General features: G+C 39.9%; 1 protein-coding gene across 2 annotated transcripts; it reads left to right on the forward strand.

Annotated features, from left to right (window-relative positions):
- Positions 1-537: 537 nt before the first annotated feature.
- rab11fip1b (RAB11 family interacting protein 1 (class I) b) lies at positions 538-16,939 on the forward strand. 2 transcript variants are annotated; one of them, XM_040000575.1, is made up of 6 exons: positions 538-1,131; positions 10,372-10,775; positions 10,876-12,796; positions 14,721-15,593; positions 15,910-16,024; positions 16,138-16,939. In XM_040000575.1, the coding sequence occupies exons 1-6, from the start codon at positions 791-793 to the stop codon at positions 16,342-16,344; spliced, it is 3,861 nt and encodes a 1,286-aa protein (XP_039856509.1). In that variant the 5' UTR covers positions 538-790; the 3' UTR covers positions 16,345-16,939. The 2 variants fall into 2 exon arrangements, with proteins under 2 accessions (XP_039856509.1, XP_039856507.1); XM_040000573.1 differs by having other exon boundaries at positions 597-1,131; positions 10,372-10,799.
- The last annotated feature ends 1,473 nt before the right edge of the window (positions 16,940-18,412 follow it).

Raw genomic sequence — 18,412 nt, forward strand, 5'->3', positions numbered from 1 at the left:
ATTCAAGGTCATATGTATAGAGGAAAAAGCATGCAAGGAACCAGCTCTGAAACTGGGGGAAACAGACCTGAGAAATATCATCTCACATTCGTGGTTTTTCGGAGACTTACAACCTTGATCTGCAGGTTTGATGTAATCCATGAAGACACTGGCACTTCAATTTAATTACAATTCAGCAGAGCTGAAGGTGACACTGAATCCAGCCAAATGAATCCTGTCAAATGTGGCTTGTCGGGTATCCCATCCCCTCTCCAAGTGACAGAATCATTAGAGCAGAGGTATCAGATTTTAGACATCAGTGGCATAGCTGCTAAGGAAGGAGGATTTTTTAGTTTTAAATTATGACACAATTTGGAGCTAGTCTAAAAATACAAACATATAGAGCCAGATTATTATTTAAATGCATGCACCGTAAATACATCGAGGAATAATAAAATCTTTTACATTCAGTCCTGGTGTTATTTGGGCTCATTCAGTATGCGATGACGCTGATGCCGTCTGACAGGTACAAACAAGCATCAGGTGTTCTCTGTCATCTAATTGATTGCTGCGTCGCGAGTTTCGTTGGAGAAAACGTGTAACCTGTTAATCTGAGGGCGTGCTTTATACAACCAAGGCCCCTTTCTCCGTGTAACCACGCCCAATCAGCTGGTTCCTGAAGTTCAGCGAGCCTCAGGAGGAAAAAAAAACTTTCCCTCGCTTCTGTGCGGTCTCTTGGTGAGCCGATGGTAGCCACCACTGTGTTTCGTTTTGGAGGATTACATTTTTAACGACTCTGAGCCGTGTCAGCATGTCCTTGACGGATCAGCAGTGGTGTCCCACAAGCGTCCAGGTAACGGTACTCCAAGCCAGGAGCCTTAGGATAAAGGGGAAAAGTGGCACCAACGATGCGTACGCGGTCATACAAGTGGGCAAAGAGAAGTACCAGACTTCAGTGGTGGAGAAATGCGTGGCTCCGGTGTGGAAGGAGGAGGCCTCTTTCGACCTCCCGCAGCTGAACCAGGGAGGAGGAGGCAGCACGCTGCACGTCCACGTCCTTCACCGGGCTCTGGTGGGCCCGGACAAACTGCTGGGACAGGCGGTCATTAATCTGTCACAGCTCAGTGAGGACAAAACACGCAACAAAACCGAGTAAGTTTTCGAATACAGCCCCGAAGTCGGTGTTATCTGACGTATTTAAAAGGAAAAAAGTATTCAAAATGTAGTCACAGTACTAAAAATAAAACAAAACTACACAGAGTGACTCATTTCACAGTAGCAGGGGGAAACAGAACTATAATTATCGATGATTTCATATAACTCTGTCATGCAGTTGCCGATGATAACATTTATTAAAATGGGTGGGGGCTTACCATTGCAGTTCTTTCTGGCCATCTAAAATATCTTTAGAGACCTATTGTTATATTTGTTGCAATTTCTGCTATCCTCTTGGCCTGATTACTCTTAAAAAGACTTTTTAAAATACTTTTTAAATGGATAAATAAAAGCTATATAGAAGTCACTTTGCCAAAAACAGATTGGGGCTTCTACCTTGTGATAGGAATGTTGTTTGTGACTCAAGATGACTTGATATAATTCATGAGGGATTCATATGACATATTATAGGCCAAAAAATTATTTATAGCATTTTAAATATGGGCAATCCCTTTTTGACAAATACCAGATCACATTAAACTTACTTCAAAGGAAGCATCGCTTTGCCTGCAAAACCGTCCCCTTGGAGTTTCTCTGATCAATCACTCTTGCTATGCAGCCAGCCTCCTTGACCTCTCTAAAGACGGACACGTCAAAAGAAATCAAATGAGGATTTGTTGGTTTCTACTTGCATGTAAATGGGGACATTACGGGAGGCCAAGTGAATAAGCACCTCTGATTTTCATCTGTGACACGAGGGGAGGGAACCCTCGGTAGCTCCTTCTGTCAGTCATGCTGTAGTTTCTCGATCTTCATAACACCCCATTAAATAACCAGTATGGTCAGAATCAATAAACGTGGTATAATTTGTGAAAACTGGCTAATGGTTGCCCTATGAGTGTTTTTATGTGTTTGCAAGCCTCACTGGGCATGACTCCAATATTTATCTGTTATATTTGGACTTTTTTTTTTTTTTTCCTTAAAGTTGTTGTGATGTGAGCTATTGGAGGATGCACGCTGTGCACTGTTTATGCATCAGTGCCCAGACCTGCTCTGGTGGGTTCGACTTAAGAGTGCCGCCTACTTGCTCCAGTAGAGCTTAAGGGATTTGTTCCCACTAAAGCAGCCTTTAAGAATGCCAAGCAGCATTATTTACCCAGGCAAATGAAGTGAGCTAGAAGATTTACTTTCATTGACTGAAGGTGTCAACAAGAGGGAAATTGCATCAAGAAAACCCAAGCTTCTGTTCAATTTTTTCTTTGTTTCAGAAAACTAAAAACTTAAATGTTTAATTTAACGAAACTGCTAAATATAATTAACTATGTGAAAACATCCACACCCATCTATTAGTGTGCAGTAATAATGTAAGTGAACATGTTTTACTGGCCTTGCTGGTACTTTTATATCTGCTCCTTTAAGCAGAAAATCCTCTTTACTCTGTTAAGGTTAAGTGTATTAGTGCTGAAGTTAAATTTTATTTATTATCCAAGACAAATCTGTCCAGGTCCACAGTGAGACATCTGTATCTTTGTAAGAATGGAAAACATTTTCTTTGTAAGCTGTTCCTGAGTGATTTATTCCCCCCGATGTGTAGCTGGTATTATACAAAAGCACACAACAATCCGGCCTGTTTATCTTAACTCACAAACACACACACTTCCTTGTTCTCCTACCTGTTGAAAGGTTTTCTTGTTGTTGTTTTGTTTTATTTGGGGTTTTTTTTTTGGTTCCGCTTTGTTAAAGGTCTTTGGATAACTGCATCAACAAGAAGGCTGGATTTGATGTTGTGATTCATTAATTTTCATATTTCCTCCGCCATGAAGAAGCAAAGAGCTCTAGCCATACTCTGGCATTGTGTTTTTTGTCTGAAATGAGCTGTGACTGAAAGGCATTTGGTCACAACTAATTTTTTATACCGCTCTGCCTGTTTGGCTAGTGCCCAGCTCTATTATGCTCTGGAAAGAGGATGCTCGAGTATGCTAATGTGAACTCCACCTGCCTGCAGGTTGCACTTTCTGATCATGGCTGATTTAATATTTAAGTTTTCCTCAAGCAAAACTGCAGAAATCTGCATTTCTGCAATATTTTTATTATGTGTGAAGTCAGAAGCTGGTGCTGTGTAAACACTAAGTTCGATCTCTGTTGATTTTTATGTGAGCTCTGCGAATGCACGTTGCCTCCGAGGTTTCATTCTGGCTGCTGCCTTACATTCCTGAACACCTTATCAAGGAAAAACAAACAGTGATGGCAACAGCAATGGTCATGCAAGGTCAGTTTGTCTGAGTAAGACCACTGTGGTAGTACCAAGCTTTATCACACAAGCAGGGTTACATGTGTCATGCTGCTAGCACAACAGTGCTACTGTTAAATGTGCACGATGTGTTTGTGAACTCTGGAAATCAAGAATTCGACCATGTTTAGCACTTTTTGCTTGTTGCTTGCAATAGACATTGGTATTTTATTATGAGGAACTATAGTTTGTGCAGCTGTGTTTGTTTGTTTGTTAATAATTAACAAGGAAATCTTCCATTTTTAGCAAACAAAACTGATTATTTAAAAAAAACAAAAACAAAAAAACAATCCCACTATGAGGTGCAGTGGTAGCTGCTCTGGTGTGCTTGTGGTCTTCCCGTAGTATGGTTTTCCCAGCTGTCATGGACATTTTCTTTTTAATTTCACTTATTAAAAAATGTCTGTCACACCAATAAAAAGACACTTTTAATTACATGCACATTAAAATAAAAACCCACTCATTGTATAAACAGACTCGTGAGTTTTGTTATATAAAATTTATGGGCTGCAACCCTGTCTCCAGAAAAGTTGGGGAAAATCTGCAAAGTTAAATTATTTTAATTATTTTCAAATCACTGAAATCATTTAGTTTACTGAAAGCCGTACAAAGAGCACACAGCAAATGTTGAAACTTAGACATGTCTTCAATATTTTTAATTTGAAGCTAGCAGAAAGTTCCAAGTCAGGTAGGGGCATGTTTACTTCTGCGATAGATCATCTCTTCTTTTGGCAGTATTGGGTATTTGAAGACTGAGGACACTAATATATAGTTATTTATGCAGAATAGCCTTTCAGGCGTGATGTAGGACTTCTGTTCAGCATTTTTCGAGCTCCTCTGTCACATTTTTGTTCCATAATGTCCCACATATTTTCAGTTGGCAACAAGTCTGGACTGCAGGCATCCAGGCTTGTTTGCTATGAACCGTAATGTTTAATATCTGGATGATTTGAATTGGCAGTTTCTTGCTGAAATGTAGTAATGTGCAAAAGTTTTGAACCACCCCTCATTTCTTTATGTTTTGCTTCCAAGGAGCCAAACTTTCTTCTAATATCTGAGTGTGGTCCTGTGCGATCGTTTTCCATTTCAAAGGTTTTCTGTGGACAGTGGCTGCTTTTTCAATCACTTTCACTTCAGTCCAGATCTGAGCAATTTCTCTTTCTTTGCTAAACGTTAGCCTAACTAGCATAACTATCTGCAGCAGATGAACAGTATCTGAAAGTCATGTTTTTAAGAAACTGGGAAGGGAGAGGGGGCAGGGGAGGAGGGTGTGGGGATCATCTTGACAGAGAACAGAGCAAAAGGCAGCCAACATCCAAAGATGCTTTAAATGTCCTTCAAGAAGCCCGGAGAACTATTCCTGAAGACTACTTAAAGAAATTACAAGAAAGCTTGTCACAGAGTTTATCCTGTGTTGAAAAAATAAATAAATAAATAAAGGTGGTCATGCCAAATACTGACTTTCAAGCTCATTTCAATGATTTTACCTCATATCCTGTTTTCCATGTATGTTTGCCCATGTTTCAGTAAATAACTTCACCCTTTCCAGTTTTCCAAGAAAAAATATAAAGAGATGAGGGGTTGCACAGTCCTGTATGCCAGGCTTTCCCTTTAAAAAGCATGACCTGGGTGGACCAGCATGTTGCTCCGAAACATACACAGTATGGTCCAATATCCTAAATATATACTGTGTGGACACACATATTACACCATCTATACATTATACCTACAGGAGCTACTTATCCATGGAAACCCACGCCATGAAGCTCTTGCACACAGTGTTTATGCTGATGTTAATACCAGAGGAGGTTCTAACTTATTCAATCATCAGTGTTTTGGACTTTGATGCACTATTTGCACTTTGCGACCTGCTCTGTAACATTTTATGTGGTGTGCCTTTTTGTGGTCAAGTGCTGTGGTTCCTAAACACTTCCATTTTGCAATATTACAGCCTACAGTTGATTGTGGAATATCTAAGAGGAAATGCATTTCCTCTTAGATGTATGTATTCTCACTTTTCAACTAATAACAAGTGTCAATAACCAGCCAGATATTCCCTCATAGTCTTTTTTTCAGAGTGTAGCCTACAGGAAGAACCAATTTTTAAAAGAATTTTGAATGTTTTGCTTGCCAGTCCACAGGACTGTTTTCCACTTTTCCTCAATCAGTCTTAAAAAGACTTTGAGCAACAGTGCTTTTCTTCCATCTTGTGGCTTTTTTTTTTTTCTTCCCTCTCCTGTCCTTTTGTAGGGTTATGACTTGAATTTGAGGACCAACAGTGTTCTTCATTGGCTTTCATTGATTTCCACTACAGAGCATAGTCTGTTTTTAATGCTGTGCCACCTGAGGGCCGGGAGATCAGGACAGTTCAATATCGATTTAGCTCCCCCCCCCCCCTTTTTTTTTTTTTTTTTTTTTTTTTCTTTGCTAGATTCCAAATGTCTTTTCCATTGTAAATTTCTAAATGTTATTCATACTTTTATTTATTTATTTTACTTCTGGAAGAGGCTCTCTGGGTTGTGCTTTTTATGCACAATCATGCTAAGTCATCTAGGTTTTTTTTTTTTTTTTTTTTTTTTAAAACCTATTAAAAAGGAGTTTCAATTTGTGCAATGTCTCATTTGTGCTACAGTTACACAAATATATGGGGTATTTGCATGACAGAGACTAAACATTTTTATACAACCCAGTTTTACACATGGAGTTGTACAAGGGCATTACAGCAGCCGTGTTAGCGAGAAGCGTTAAATTAAAGGTGCTATCAAGCAGCCAACTTAATTCAGTTTTATTAATATAGCACCAGGTCGGGGAGGGACAAACATCTGATCTGACTGGTTGGAGGGCGATGGGAAGTGGTGGAAATACAAACTGTGTGAACTGTTCAGTGTATAAAGGGGAAGTCCCTGAGCCATTTGAGCCTATAGCACTATAAATAAATGATGGTTCAGGGTCGGCTGATACACACCTGACTGTCAACTATATCAAAAAAAGGTCTTAAGCCTAATCTTAAAAGTGGAGACTGTGTGTCTCCAAAAGCCTAACTGGGATCTAGTTCCATAGTAGAGGCCTGATAGCTGAAGGCAATGATTCCCATTAAACTTGTAGAAACTCCAGGAACCACAAGTAAGCCAGCAGTCTGAGAGCAAAATATTATGAAGACTTTGATGTGAAACATGATTAAAGGAATAATTATACACTTGTCATGAAACGGTGTAATGAGCTAATCTAGTGAGGACAGATCTCAAGTATAACTTCTGTTCATCATTTCTGACTTCTTCCTTTTTCAAGTCACTGTGTGATCTAGCATATGTTATACAGATTTTCAGTTTTAAAAGGTACCAATTTCAGTCTCTGTTTTGGCAAAACAATGGGAAAGTGAGTTTCTTTTCTTTGCACTGGCCTTCATTTTGTTTCTCTGACTCGTGGATACCAATAAGCCTTGAACATTATCACTGTTGAGCTGTTTAACTCACTCAGCTCTTCTCCCACTCACAGCTGGGTTCTGTGATAAGAAGACAGGGCATTGTCTTATCAGTAGTTCACAAGGAAGTGTGTGTGTGTGCGTGTGTGCACACAAAGTAAAATAGCTTTACAAAATGTTGAGTCATGCATTATCCTCCCCTGGCTCTGCCTGTCCAGCAGAGCTGCAATCTTTCTGCTACTTACAGAGGTGTGAGATTAGTCAAATGGCCTCATCATCACCCAGGATGTCTTGTATGAAAGCCATCAAAGCAGCTGTAACTCCTGCACAGCACTTACTACATTCAGCTAGCTAACGCCCAAACATTTTTGCAACTTCCCTTCTCATTTAACTGAAGTGACTTACTACGTCTGCTCTTTTTTTTTTTTTTCTTGTTCATGTGGGATGCAACTGTGTTGCAATGCAGTACTATTTTGTACTGTCAAAGTACTCATCTGCATGTGTTTTTGTCTATTTGTTTTTATATAAGTATGTTATGTATGTATGTGTGTATGTGTGTATGTGTGTGTGTGTGTATGGCTGTTATTGTGTACATTTAATATAATTATAAAGATTTTACATTTGGTATAAAGAGGTTTGACAAATTGTCAACTTACAGTGAGGGGTTCTGGTGAGTTTAATGCTGCATATTCTGAATATTTAAATCCTGAGTGGAGTGGTTTCTCCAAGGGCGAGACTGTAGCTATCCAGAAGGCCTAACTGACTGCTGATCCACATGCTAGACAGCAGACTTTAACACCAGAAATGCCAAATAGATATCTTTTGGAAGAAATCTCTTCATCTGTTTAGTAGGGCCCGAGAGGTTTGAAGTACAAATGATGAGCTCCTTAGACTACAAATGGGTCATTGTCATTAGTCTGTGCTGTCACTGGACACCTCAGTGTCACCTTGCTAGTACTGGGTGAGAGCCCTCTTTTGCCATCAGAATGGACTTAATTCTTTGTAGCATAGATTCAACAAACATTTCTCAGAGATTTTGCTGGATGTGTACGAAGAATGATGGATCCATGCTCTCATGTTGGTTGTGCACAACTCTGATCATCTAAATATGAGACTGTTGAAGGAGAATAATGACTATTGTTTAATTTTGGTCAGACATTAGAAAATGTACCTTCAGTTTTCTGTTCTTGGCTGACAGAAGTGGAGCCTGGTGTGGTGCTCTTCTGCATGCCTCCATGGTTTTAAGTCATTTGTGTTACTTTGTCTGCATTCTGCCCCCTCCTCTGACTAAAAAGGTGTTTTTTGCATTTAGAGAACTGCTGACCACTGGATATTTTCTTTTTCTTCTGTAAACCCTAGAGATGGTTGTTTTTGGCAATTACCAGCAATTTCTGAAATATAATGGCAACAGAAACTACAGTATGCAACATTCAAATTCACTTATCATATTTCGTCTTTGTACTTCAGCAGTTCAGTCTGACCATGTTTACATTAAATTGCTGATTGACTGCTGTATGTGCATTTTAAATTCATAAAATTAAGAATAAATAGTTAATCAGTTTTAATCCAACAATTAACCTTCTTGTACTAGATTGCATGTAGATGATGAACTATCCTAATTTATCTCAGTACACACAAAGAACGGGACAGACAGTCAAGTTATTCTGGCAATGATATGACTGAAAAAGTGGAATTTTTGTTTTGTTTTTTTACTTGTATTGAATGAAATATTATTTTTCATAACTTTATATCACTTGTAGATGTGTCCCCATCCCATCTAGACGCGTTCTGTTGAATGGCATTTATCAGGCAAGCATGAAGAAGCCACACATGACACAGTTATGTCAAGGCCTGAAATCTGCAAATCACATCCCATTACTCATCAGCAAGTAGGAGGCAGTGGAGCGTTGACAGCAGTAAGCCATTTCAAAACTTCCAGGAAAAGGCGTTTTCCCCAGCTTTTTAATTTGTTTGCATGACATCTGAAGCATTCCTAGGATGATTAAAATCTCACCATATCTAACTCTGGATCATCCAAAGGAAGCGCTATATTCAGTTCTTTTAGCACATATATAAGTGGAATTTCAGTGGGCTGTGTTTTGTCAGGGCTGAAGTTGGAGGGAAAAGTCTATTTATGGCACACAAACGCGTGCATGCACAAAGCATCTTTGGACAATAATGTGTAATGCAGAGAAAGAGACAGAAGCCTGCAGCACAACAACAAATGCATGGCCTCGTCCTCATTTCCTCATTTCCCTAGGAATCCAGACTTCAGTGGGACTTGTTTGCTCAGTGGTGAGCTGACCTCTCAGATTTTTGCCTGATGGGCACTTTTTATGCTGACTGACTTTTTTTTTTTTTTTTTTTTTTTCCTTTTTCCTATTGTGTTAGATTTCTTCTGCCTGTTCTGAGACCCTTCTGTCAGTACTGGATGGCGAAGGTGCAGAAACACTGGAAAGTTGGCCCTGTCTGTTCTTGCTTGGCATTTTTAGGATGTCTGTTTAGGATTTTTCAGCATTTTAAACATGAGACTTTAATTTTATGAATGAATTTTTAGGGTGTAACCAGCATTTATAATTGGTTACTTTTATTGTCATCTTGGTGTGTTGTTATTATCCAGCTGTATCAAAATGTGGTGCTGTATCAAAATTCTCTTTGGTGTGCATGTGTTGTATATTTAAAGGATGAGGGGGGGGTAGAGGGGGCTAATAACAGAATAAATTCCCTTGAACCTGGCAGGCTAAGTTTCGCAAGAATCCGACTAAATCTCGGATGAAAGCTTTCTCTTTCAAAGGGGCAGTTGGCTTGTTAACTCCCTGCAGGGTTGGATGCATTATTTAGGAAAACTGGCATAAAACATTTTGACAGTGAACATCAGCACCGTACACCTACCATGCTCTGAAGATTTGATCATGTGAGACAAGCAACAAGGGAACAGGATTTAATAAAGGTTGTCAACTGCTGAGGGTACACACAGTACAAGCTTTCATAAATTCTGCAGGGCTGCTGTAGACTTGACAGAATTTATATTTTTAAGATTTTCCTTTATGGTCAGTTCGCTGGTTGAGCTTAGATCATCACAGACTTTCCAAAAACATTCACGCTGCCACTTTCCATTTGCAGTGAGATGGGTCATGATTTCTGCAAAGAGGAAAAATGAGCAGGACTAGACATTCACATTACTATAAATGAGTCCAAGTCTTGGTGACTCATTTGTTTAAATCATTTAGAAGATCGTGATCAGTATTAATTTCTTTTGTTACAAGGGGTTTGTGGTGCATTTGATCTTTATGATCATTACAGAGACATTCAGTTTGGACCTTCAGACAGGCCTCACTTGACTTATAGATTGAGTGATAGATTTTGGTCACAAGTAGCTTGATTTTGTGATTGCACCCCACTTCTGGTTTAGTCGGGATAAAAAACACCTCTAAAACGACCACATTTCTAGATATTTGATTTGCACTTTTATACAGTGGATGTGTAAATAAGTACAAAAGGCTAATAATTTGCGTCTCTTCAACAGATGGTTTAAACTTCTTGATAAGACTGGTAAGCCAGACAAAGACAGAGGAGAGGTGCTTCTGGATATCCAGTTCATGAGAAACAACATGACTGCCAGCATGTTCGACCTTTCTGCTGCTGGCAAATCTCGGTCTCGTCTGGGCAAGTTCAAGGACAAAGTTCGTGGCAAGAAAAAGGAGTCAGATTCTGTGACCAGCGTGGCGCCGTCCTTCAGTCAGGTCCTGACGGACAGCGAGGAGGAGGGCAACGGGGATGGTGAAGCGGCGACGGACAAGGATGGAAAACATAAGAAACACAAGATTAAGTCTTTGTTTTCTCCAAAGTCCAACTTGCAGAAGAGCATGTCTCAGTCTATGTCTGTTCTGCCTGGGAAGAACTCCACGCTCACCGGCAGCCAATCATCTGGTCTGAATGTCGATTCCTCAGAGGGTCAGGAATGTACTTTTTCACCATTAATGCTTTCCTCTTTCATTCTGTTGTGTTAACGCTCTCATCTTCTTTTCAGGTAAAAAGAAGTTCAAGTTCATGATACATAAACGCTCAGGCAGCTCAGGCAGCAAGGATTCATCATCTGGTCGTGAAAAACAGGTTTCTGTAGAACAGAGTAATTTATGCATCAATGGCAGTCACGTATACTGTGAGGAGCCGCCATCTCGGACTTCTCGCATCAGCTCAAACTTCAGTCTGGCCAGTTCAGGTCATGGATCAATGGAGGATGTCCCTGAAAACTCTCCACCACCTGAGCAACAAAAGGCAGCGAGGCAGTGTTCACCTTGGGAAGAGGATGAGAAGGAGGAGGAAGACACTCCTGAAGTTGAAAACGTTAAAGCGAATGTGAGTGATTTAGAAAGGACTATAATAGAGGAGGAGACGAAAGAAGAGAAGGTTAAGAGGCAACAAGAGAGGCTTGAAAGTTTAGCTGAGGACAGAGAAAAACAAGAGGAAGAGGAGACAAGGAGTAAAGAAGAGGAAAATATTAGAAGTGAGGAAGAAAAGAGAAGACAAGAGCAAGAGGAAAGGGTTAGGATGGAAGAAGAGCGTGAAAGATTGGCAGAGGAAAAGAGACTACAAGTCCTAGAGAGAAGGAAAATAGAGGAGGAAGAAAAGAAGAAAAGAGACGAAGAGGAAAGGATTAGAATTGAGGCAGAGAAGAAGAGGTTAGAAGAAGAGGAGAGGGTTAAGATGGAAGAGAGAAGGCAAGAAGAGCAAAAACTGGCAGAGGAAAAGAGACTGGAGGAAGAGATGAGGGCACAGGAAGAGAGGAGAAGGCAAGAAGAAGAGGCAAAAATAGCTGAGGAAAAGAGACTGAAGGAAGTAGAGAGAAGGAAACTTGAGGAGGAAAGAAGAAAGCAAAGAGATGAAGAGGAAAGGTTTAGAATTGAGGAAGAGAAGAAAAGACTAGAAGAGGAGGAGAGGGTTAAGATGGAGGAAAAGAGAAGGCAAGAAGAGCAAAAACTGGCAGAGGAAAAGAGACTTGAGGAAGAGGAGAGGGCACAAGAAGAGAGGAGAAGGCTAGAAGAGGCAAAAATAGCTGAGGAAGAAGAGAGGATTAGAAAGGAAAACGAGGAGAAAGAGGAAGAGAGGAGACAAAAAGAGGAGGAGGAGTTGCTGAGAAAACTAGAAGAAGAGCAAAAGAAAAAAAGGATACAGTTGGAGCAGGAAAGGAAGCGAAGGGAGGAAGAAGAGAGGGTTAGGAAAGAGGAAGAGAAGAAAAGGCAAGAAGAGGAGGAACGGACTAAGAAAGAAAGGGAAGAACATGAGAGATTAGAGGAGGAGAGGAAACTGATTGAGGCAGAGGAGAAAATTAGACGGCAAGAAAGGATCAGGATGGAAAAAGAGGAAAAAAGGAGACTAGAAGAACAAGAAAATCAAAGAGCTGAAGAGGAAAGACTTAGGAAAGAGGAGGAGAAGAGACAGGAGGATGAGGAGAGGGCTAGGAAGCAAAGAGAAGAATATGAAAGACTGTTAGAGGAAAAAATGCAACAAGAAGAACAAAGAAGACTTGAGGAAGAGGAAAGAATTAGAAGGAAAGAAGAGGAAAGGGTTAGGATGGAGGAAGAGATGGAAAGGAGAAAAGAGGAAGAAGAGAGGGCTAGAAAGGAAAAGGAAGAAATGGAGAGGCTGGAGGAAGAGAGAAGACTGCAGGAACAAGAAAAGTGGAGGATTGAGGAAGAGGAGAGGATTAGGAGAGAGAAGAAGGAAGAAGATGCAAGGAAGCTGGAGAAGTTGAGGAATGCAGAAGAGCAAGAGAAGAGGGGAAACAAAACAACAGATGAAGTTAGGGCTGCAGGGAAGAAACCCAAAGTGAGCAGTCCTGCAGTCACTTCCACTAATCCTTTTGATGAAACCTTCTCTTCCAACCCCTTTGAGGAGATTCCAGAGTCCCTCGACAGCAGCACAGCTGAAGAGCCAACGGTTCAGCAACGGTTAGTTAAAGCTATACGCTACGTCAATCACAAGCACTGCAGTAAAAGTGTGATTTAATAGCCTTACCTTGAAATACTTGAATTCATTCATACATATATACATACAACCTCCTTAGCTCTCGAGAACCTCTGACTTTACAGAGGGAGTTTATTTACAGTGCATTTAAACAATTTTGTTAATGTAATTTTAAAACAACCAGACAACAGCTCAAGGTGGATGGAATTTTAAGGTTCTCAGTCTTTGTTTAGCATTTTCTCCATAGCACTCAGTACCAAGTACAATTGTGGATAAAGACAATGGAATTTTTTTTTTTGTTTGTTTGGGTTTTTTTTTCTGGTCACGAATGTAAAAAGTTGGCAAATCAAACCTGATTTTAGCGATTCAGGTCACTCTTTCCAATTCATTCATTCATTTATTTATTTTTTTTCCTTTTCAAAGTGGTGGATTAAAGTCCTTCCAAAGCTGTTGTAAAACCAATTAGAACCACAGGTTTCAGGCAAGGCTGGAGGAAATGTCAAAGGAAAATTGAAATCTTTGTAGTGTCCTCCGGGAATATTAACACTTTGACAAAAAAAGTTTGTGCAAATTAATTCAGACGTTAAAATGCTTTTCCTTTTAAGAGAAACTGCCCTGTGCTGGTAACGCTTAAAAGGCTTTGTGATCACCCCAAGGTAGTCACATTGAACTTCTGTAGACCTTTCCTCAACTAAAGTGTTAGACCGCCTGACATTGTTAAGCATTACATAATGTGCACGGTTGACCAGGCTTAAAAGCAGAACAGGACAGCATCAGGAGCAGAAGAGAAAAGGAGGTAGTGAAGCTGAATTATAATGGTTGATTAAAAACAACACAACGATGATGTACATGCAGGGAATGTGTTATCTGAAGTTACCTTATGTGCTTTTGCTCAGTCACAGGTCAGCAGCAGTTCTTCTCAGTACTTCTCTATTTAATAGAATAGAATAGAATTCAACTTTATTGTCATTGCACATGTCACAGGTACAGGGCAACGAAATGCAGTTTGCATCCATCCAGAAGTGCTTTAGCCATGATATAGCTATATTACAATATATATTAGCAATAATATAGATATGTAAGTATATTACAGAATGGGTCTATTACGGTATGTAATATGTTATGAATATGCTATAACTATAAGTATGTACAGGCTGTAGTGAGTAAAAGCTATGAACAGGATATAAATATGAAAAAAAAACTATACAGAAATATGAGATATACAGCTATACAGAAATGGGAACTATGCAAGTTGTAAACAGTTGTAGAATTAAAAGTTATTGTATGATTATTTACACAGAACTATACAGTAGTGCAGTTAAGAGGCTATATAAAGTGTGTGTGTGTGTGTGTGTGTGTGTGTGTGTGTGTGTGTGTGTGTGTGTGTGTGTGTGTGTGTGTGTGTGTGTGTGTGTGAACATGGGTCAGATGTCAGGAGGCAGAGTAATGGGAACATAAGTGACACATGTGACTGTTGCACAGCTATGTGTGCGTTACAGTTTATATAATTTTGCAGACTGGGCTGAAAGATTGAGCTCACTGCATAGTTTTACCTCATTATGTGAAGTGAAAAATACTAGAAACTTTGTGAAGAAGTCAGTTTGACAGAAGAAGTAGATGGAAAGAAATTTCAGATGTGCTCAGCACATTAAAATACATTTCCTTTTATAGTAGTATCTCAATATCTTATGTTACCTTTTCACTTTCTTTTGGTTGTCCTATAACATTGCAAGAGAATTTGGGACAAGGTATCTTTAATATTGTGAAAAATAAAGTCCTATTATATCAATCTATATTACTTGCATCATTAGTGTGTTTAGCCCCCCCACGCCTACCAACCCTCAGTTGAATTCCTGTAATTAAATGCTGACGTATGCCCAAATGTTATATAGTCTGTCTCATTTCCAGGTGTCACTCTGCCGTGTCATCGGTGAGAAGTAAGACCGGTTCTGTGGATGAAAAGGACCTGATTAGTACTCAACGGGAGAAGCGAGCAGCTCCTCAGCCGCCAGTAAGGAGTCAAGCTGGCAAGCAGCCTCACGGGGAGCAGGATGTGCCGGCACGACATCTGGCACAAATTAACAAGCAAAGCAAAGACAAAGATGTCAAAACTGTCAGTGTTCCCCCACAGCGCTCGGTGCAAATGATCGCTCCGCTGTGTAGGTCTCCCACAGATTCAAAGAACTCCCAGAGCCTGACGCAAAGCAATAACGCTAATGGAACAACAAACGAAGCCAAACACAGCAAACGTCCTGCGCCGTCCGTACCTCCTCCTGTGGGAGAAAAGCAGTCATCAGAACCAAAAACGAGCTCTAATCTAGGCGGCGCAGAGACCAAACAAGTTAAAGTTGTTTGTGGCTTAAATCCTTTTGAGGATGATGAAGATGAAAGTGAGCTCACAGCTCAAGATGACACAGCAGTCTCTAGTAATACTGGTTCAATACACTGGCCTGCAGCTGTGTCAGAAAGTGCAGATAAAGATGCTGCCTCTCAACCAAAAATCAAATCCTCAAAGACGGCCCACGCTCCCCCACCTCCTGCAAAGAATGACATCAGCTCGAACACTTTAACGAACCCGGGCACAGAAAGAAGCCATGCTACAGGTGATCGAAGTGCAGCTGCGCCCGATAACGATGCACTCCAAGCATGCGACCCGTATTATGAGTCCACAAGTCCTGGGCGTGTCCCAGTGAGTCCACTCCAAGAGTCCCAGTCCCTTAAAGTCCAGAATATAGTGGAGACAGATGTGAAGAAAGACGGGGCCCCTACACCTTCACGCAGGTGAGATGGTTTGGTTGCTAAAGAATAACTTTTATAGGTCAAATGTTACTATATTTATATTTTTATCTGTACGCACGTTTCATTTGTGTAATTTGCAACATTCAATCTTATTAGCTTTCACTTACACAAATGTTCAATGTATTCTGTACAGTATAGTAAGCTTGATATGGGTGAACTGAGTTTTATTATTGGGTATTATGTTCAGTTTAATTGTTGAATGGATTACTGCGCAGTGTACTTGGTTATACGGTTTCCTTTACTCCCATTCAACAGGTGCTTACGTTTGTCTTTTATGCTTTTGTTTTCATCATTTCAGGCTTCAGCCGGTAAGACCTCTTAATCCTCTTGAGCAGCAGGGTGCCTCAGTTGTTCAAGGGGAAAATGAAAACAAATCCACAGGAATCCCCAGTGGACTTCAGGACAAAACAACGGTATTTGTTTCTAACTCTCTCTCCCTTTTTAAGATTTTCAACAAGAAATAGGCCGATGGAATTTAAGTTTCTTATATCCTGGCACTTTTAAAGCATGCTTTGTCGCTCCACAGGTGGATGACAGTGGGATGAAAGGGCCTTACTCCCAGCTGACCCGGGAGGAACTGATCTCTCTGATCTTGAAACAGGAGAACCAGCTCTCGGAGAGAGATTATAAGATATCGGAGCTGGAGCAGTACATTGATAATTTACTTGTGCGAGTCATAGAAGAGAAGCCAAGTATCCTCATGTCCTTGACCGCTATGAAGAAAGCTGCTTAGGTAGCTTTGCAGGCATCACTGTATTCTTGCTGCACTTAATCAGACCTGTTTATTCACAGTTCGTCCACATTAGAAATATCACTTTATAGATGTATTGGTTACGTTAATGCAACTGGAATACTTTTGCTGTAAAGTATGGAGGAACACTTTAGATTTCAAATATTTCATCACCCAATAAAATTAATGATTTGAGGGAAAGAAAATCTTTGAAATCTTTGAAATATTTAGCTCTCTCAGCTAAAGGATTCAGTTTGGAAAGACTTTGTAGTTTTTAGATGATCGATAAATTTAGACATTTGTTTCATGTGAGTTTAAAGGATATCTTGTATATATCTGGTCATGCCTTTCATCTTTCTTCTGGAAATAACTTTGATAAATGTGTAATCCTGCCAGCATACCAGACTTGTTGCATTTCATGGTGAAACTCCAGTTGATTTCTCTCTGTAGAGCTTACTGTCAAAGTTTACTGCTAATTCCCATGTGCACTTTAAGTAGCTCACACTATTAACTGTTAAGACACTGAACACTGTACTGAGTATTTTTACTGCTTAAATAAATTTGAAAAATAAAATAAAACCATGAATTAATACAAACACTGTCTGCTACTTTATTTAGTTTCTGATCAGATTAAAGCGCGTTTTAAAGATTAGTTTTCCTTTCCTGATGAAACAGTTGTTCTTGTTTTTTAAATCTTAATTTATATCCTGGAATATTTTTCTGTAGGCTTCATTTCATCTAATGTCTGTACACAGTACTGAAATTTAAGTGTACATGGTCTTCTTCATCATCTTAAAATTAATCTTGACATTGATTTACTAAAGCTTGTTTAAAACATTTGCTTTTGGTGATGTCAAAGGAGAATGGCCAGACTGCTTTAAGCTGATAGGAAGCCAACACGAAGTCAGATAACCACTCATTATAACCAAGGTGTGCAGAAGAGCATCTCTGAATGAACAGCATATTAAAGCTTAAAGCAGATGGGCTACTGCAGCAGAAGACCACACCGGGGGCCATTCCTGTCAGATGTAAACAGGAGTCTGACCTCAGTCCAACAGAGCACCTTTGTGATGTGGTGGAATGTGAGACCTGCATCGTTAATGTGTAGCCAACAAATCTGCATCAACTGTGTGATGCTGTCATGTCAATATAGACCAGAATCTGTGAGGAACGTTTCCAGCATGTTGCTGAATGTGTGTCATTATGAATTAAAGCATTTCTCAAGACAAAAGGGGCCCAGCCCGGTACCAACACGGTGTACCTGTACGCGAATCACATGGTTAGGTCACCTAGCAGTATTTATAAAACTGAGGATTACTCTGATTTAACATTTGATCTCCTTTTGGAAAAATAAAAACCATAATCATATGAAAATTTCTAGTAATGCAGAGGCTAAGGTTGAAAATCGTGTTTAATCATATCGTCAACATGACCCTAAGATTGCTTAGTCTAAAGTTTGTCTGAAGACAGTCTGCTTGGATATCCTTTTATGCTGTACAAAACATGATGTTCTTGGATATTTCTTCAAGAACTGGTCATGAACAGATGGAGTAATTTGAGATAAACAATCCGGTAATATGAGTACTAATGGAAAACTTGCCTTGGCTGTGATGAGTTCTCAAGGTCTCAAACTGTGAAGTTCTGTGTACCACAGGGTGGAAATCAGCCTCTAATCAGCCTCTATTCAGCAAGTCTTCCAGCAGCCACAACATATTCAGTTGATCTGCATGTGCAAAGGGCATTGCTCGACAAGATTATGAACAATAAAACTGTAATCACTGAGGCATTTGAGAAAATCACTCTATTTTAAGCTGTTAAATACTCTGACTGCACCCCCCCCTCAGTGTTTCTTAATTCTTCCTTTCAAATATTTTTATTGCACTGGGAAGTGCTTAGTAGTTTCAGACTGTAAGAAGACTTCATTTTAATTAGCATTAATCATGAATGAATGTTCGGTTTTTGTAAGTGCAAAATTTGTTACTGACAGTGTGGGACACTCTTTGCCCAACCTTCATGATGCAGAGAGACAAACGTTGTCCTAAAAAAGGTCCCCTAATCGTGCTGGAGAGAT

Source organism: Simochromis diagramma, unplaced genomic scaffold (genome assembly GCF_900408965.1).
Source record: "Simochromis diagramma unplaced genomic scaffold, fSimDia1.1 OVJJ01000596.1, whole genome shotgun sequence".
Taxonomy (NCBI): Eukaryota; Metazoa; Chordata; class Actinopteri; order Cichliformes; family Cichlidae; genus Simochromis; species Simochromis diagramma.

Bases quoted from the DNA above. Each gene is read 5' to 3' on its own strand.
- rab11fip1b (XM_040000573.1), top strand. From the start codon at position 791: ATGTCCTTGACGGATCAGCAGTGGTGTCCCACAAGCGTCCAGGTAACG. The intron at 10,800-10,875 runs GTCAGGAATGTA...TCTTCTTTTCAG, and splicing joins GAATGTCGATTCCTCAGAGG to GTAAAAAGAAGTTCAAGTTC. The intron at 12,797-14,720 runs GTTAGTTAAAGC...TCTCATTTCCAG, and splicing joins GAGCCAACGGTTCAGCAACG to GTGTCACTCTGCCGTGTCAT.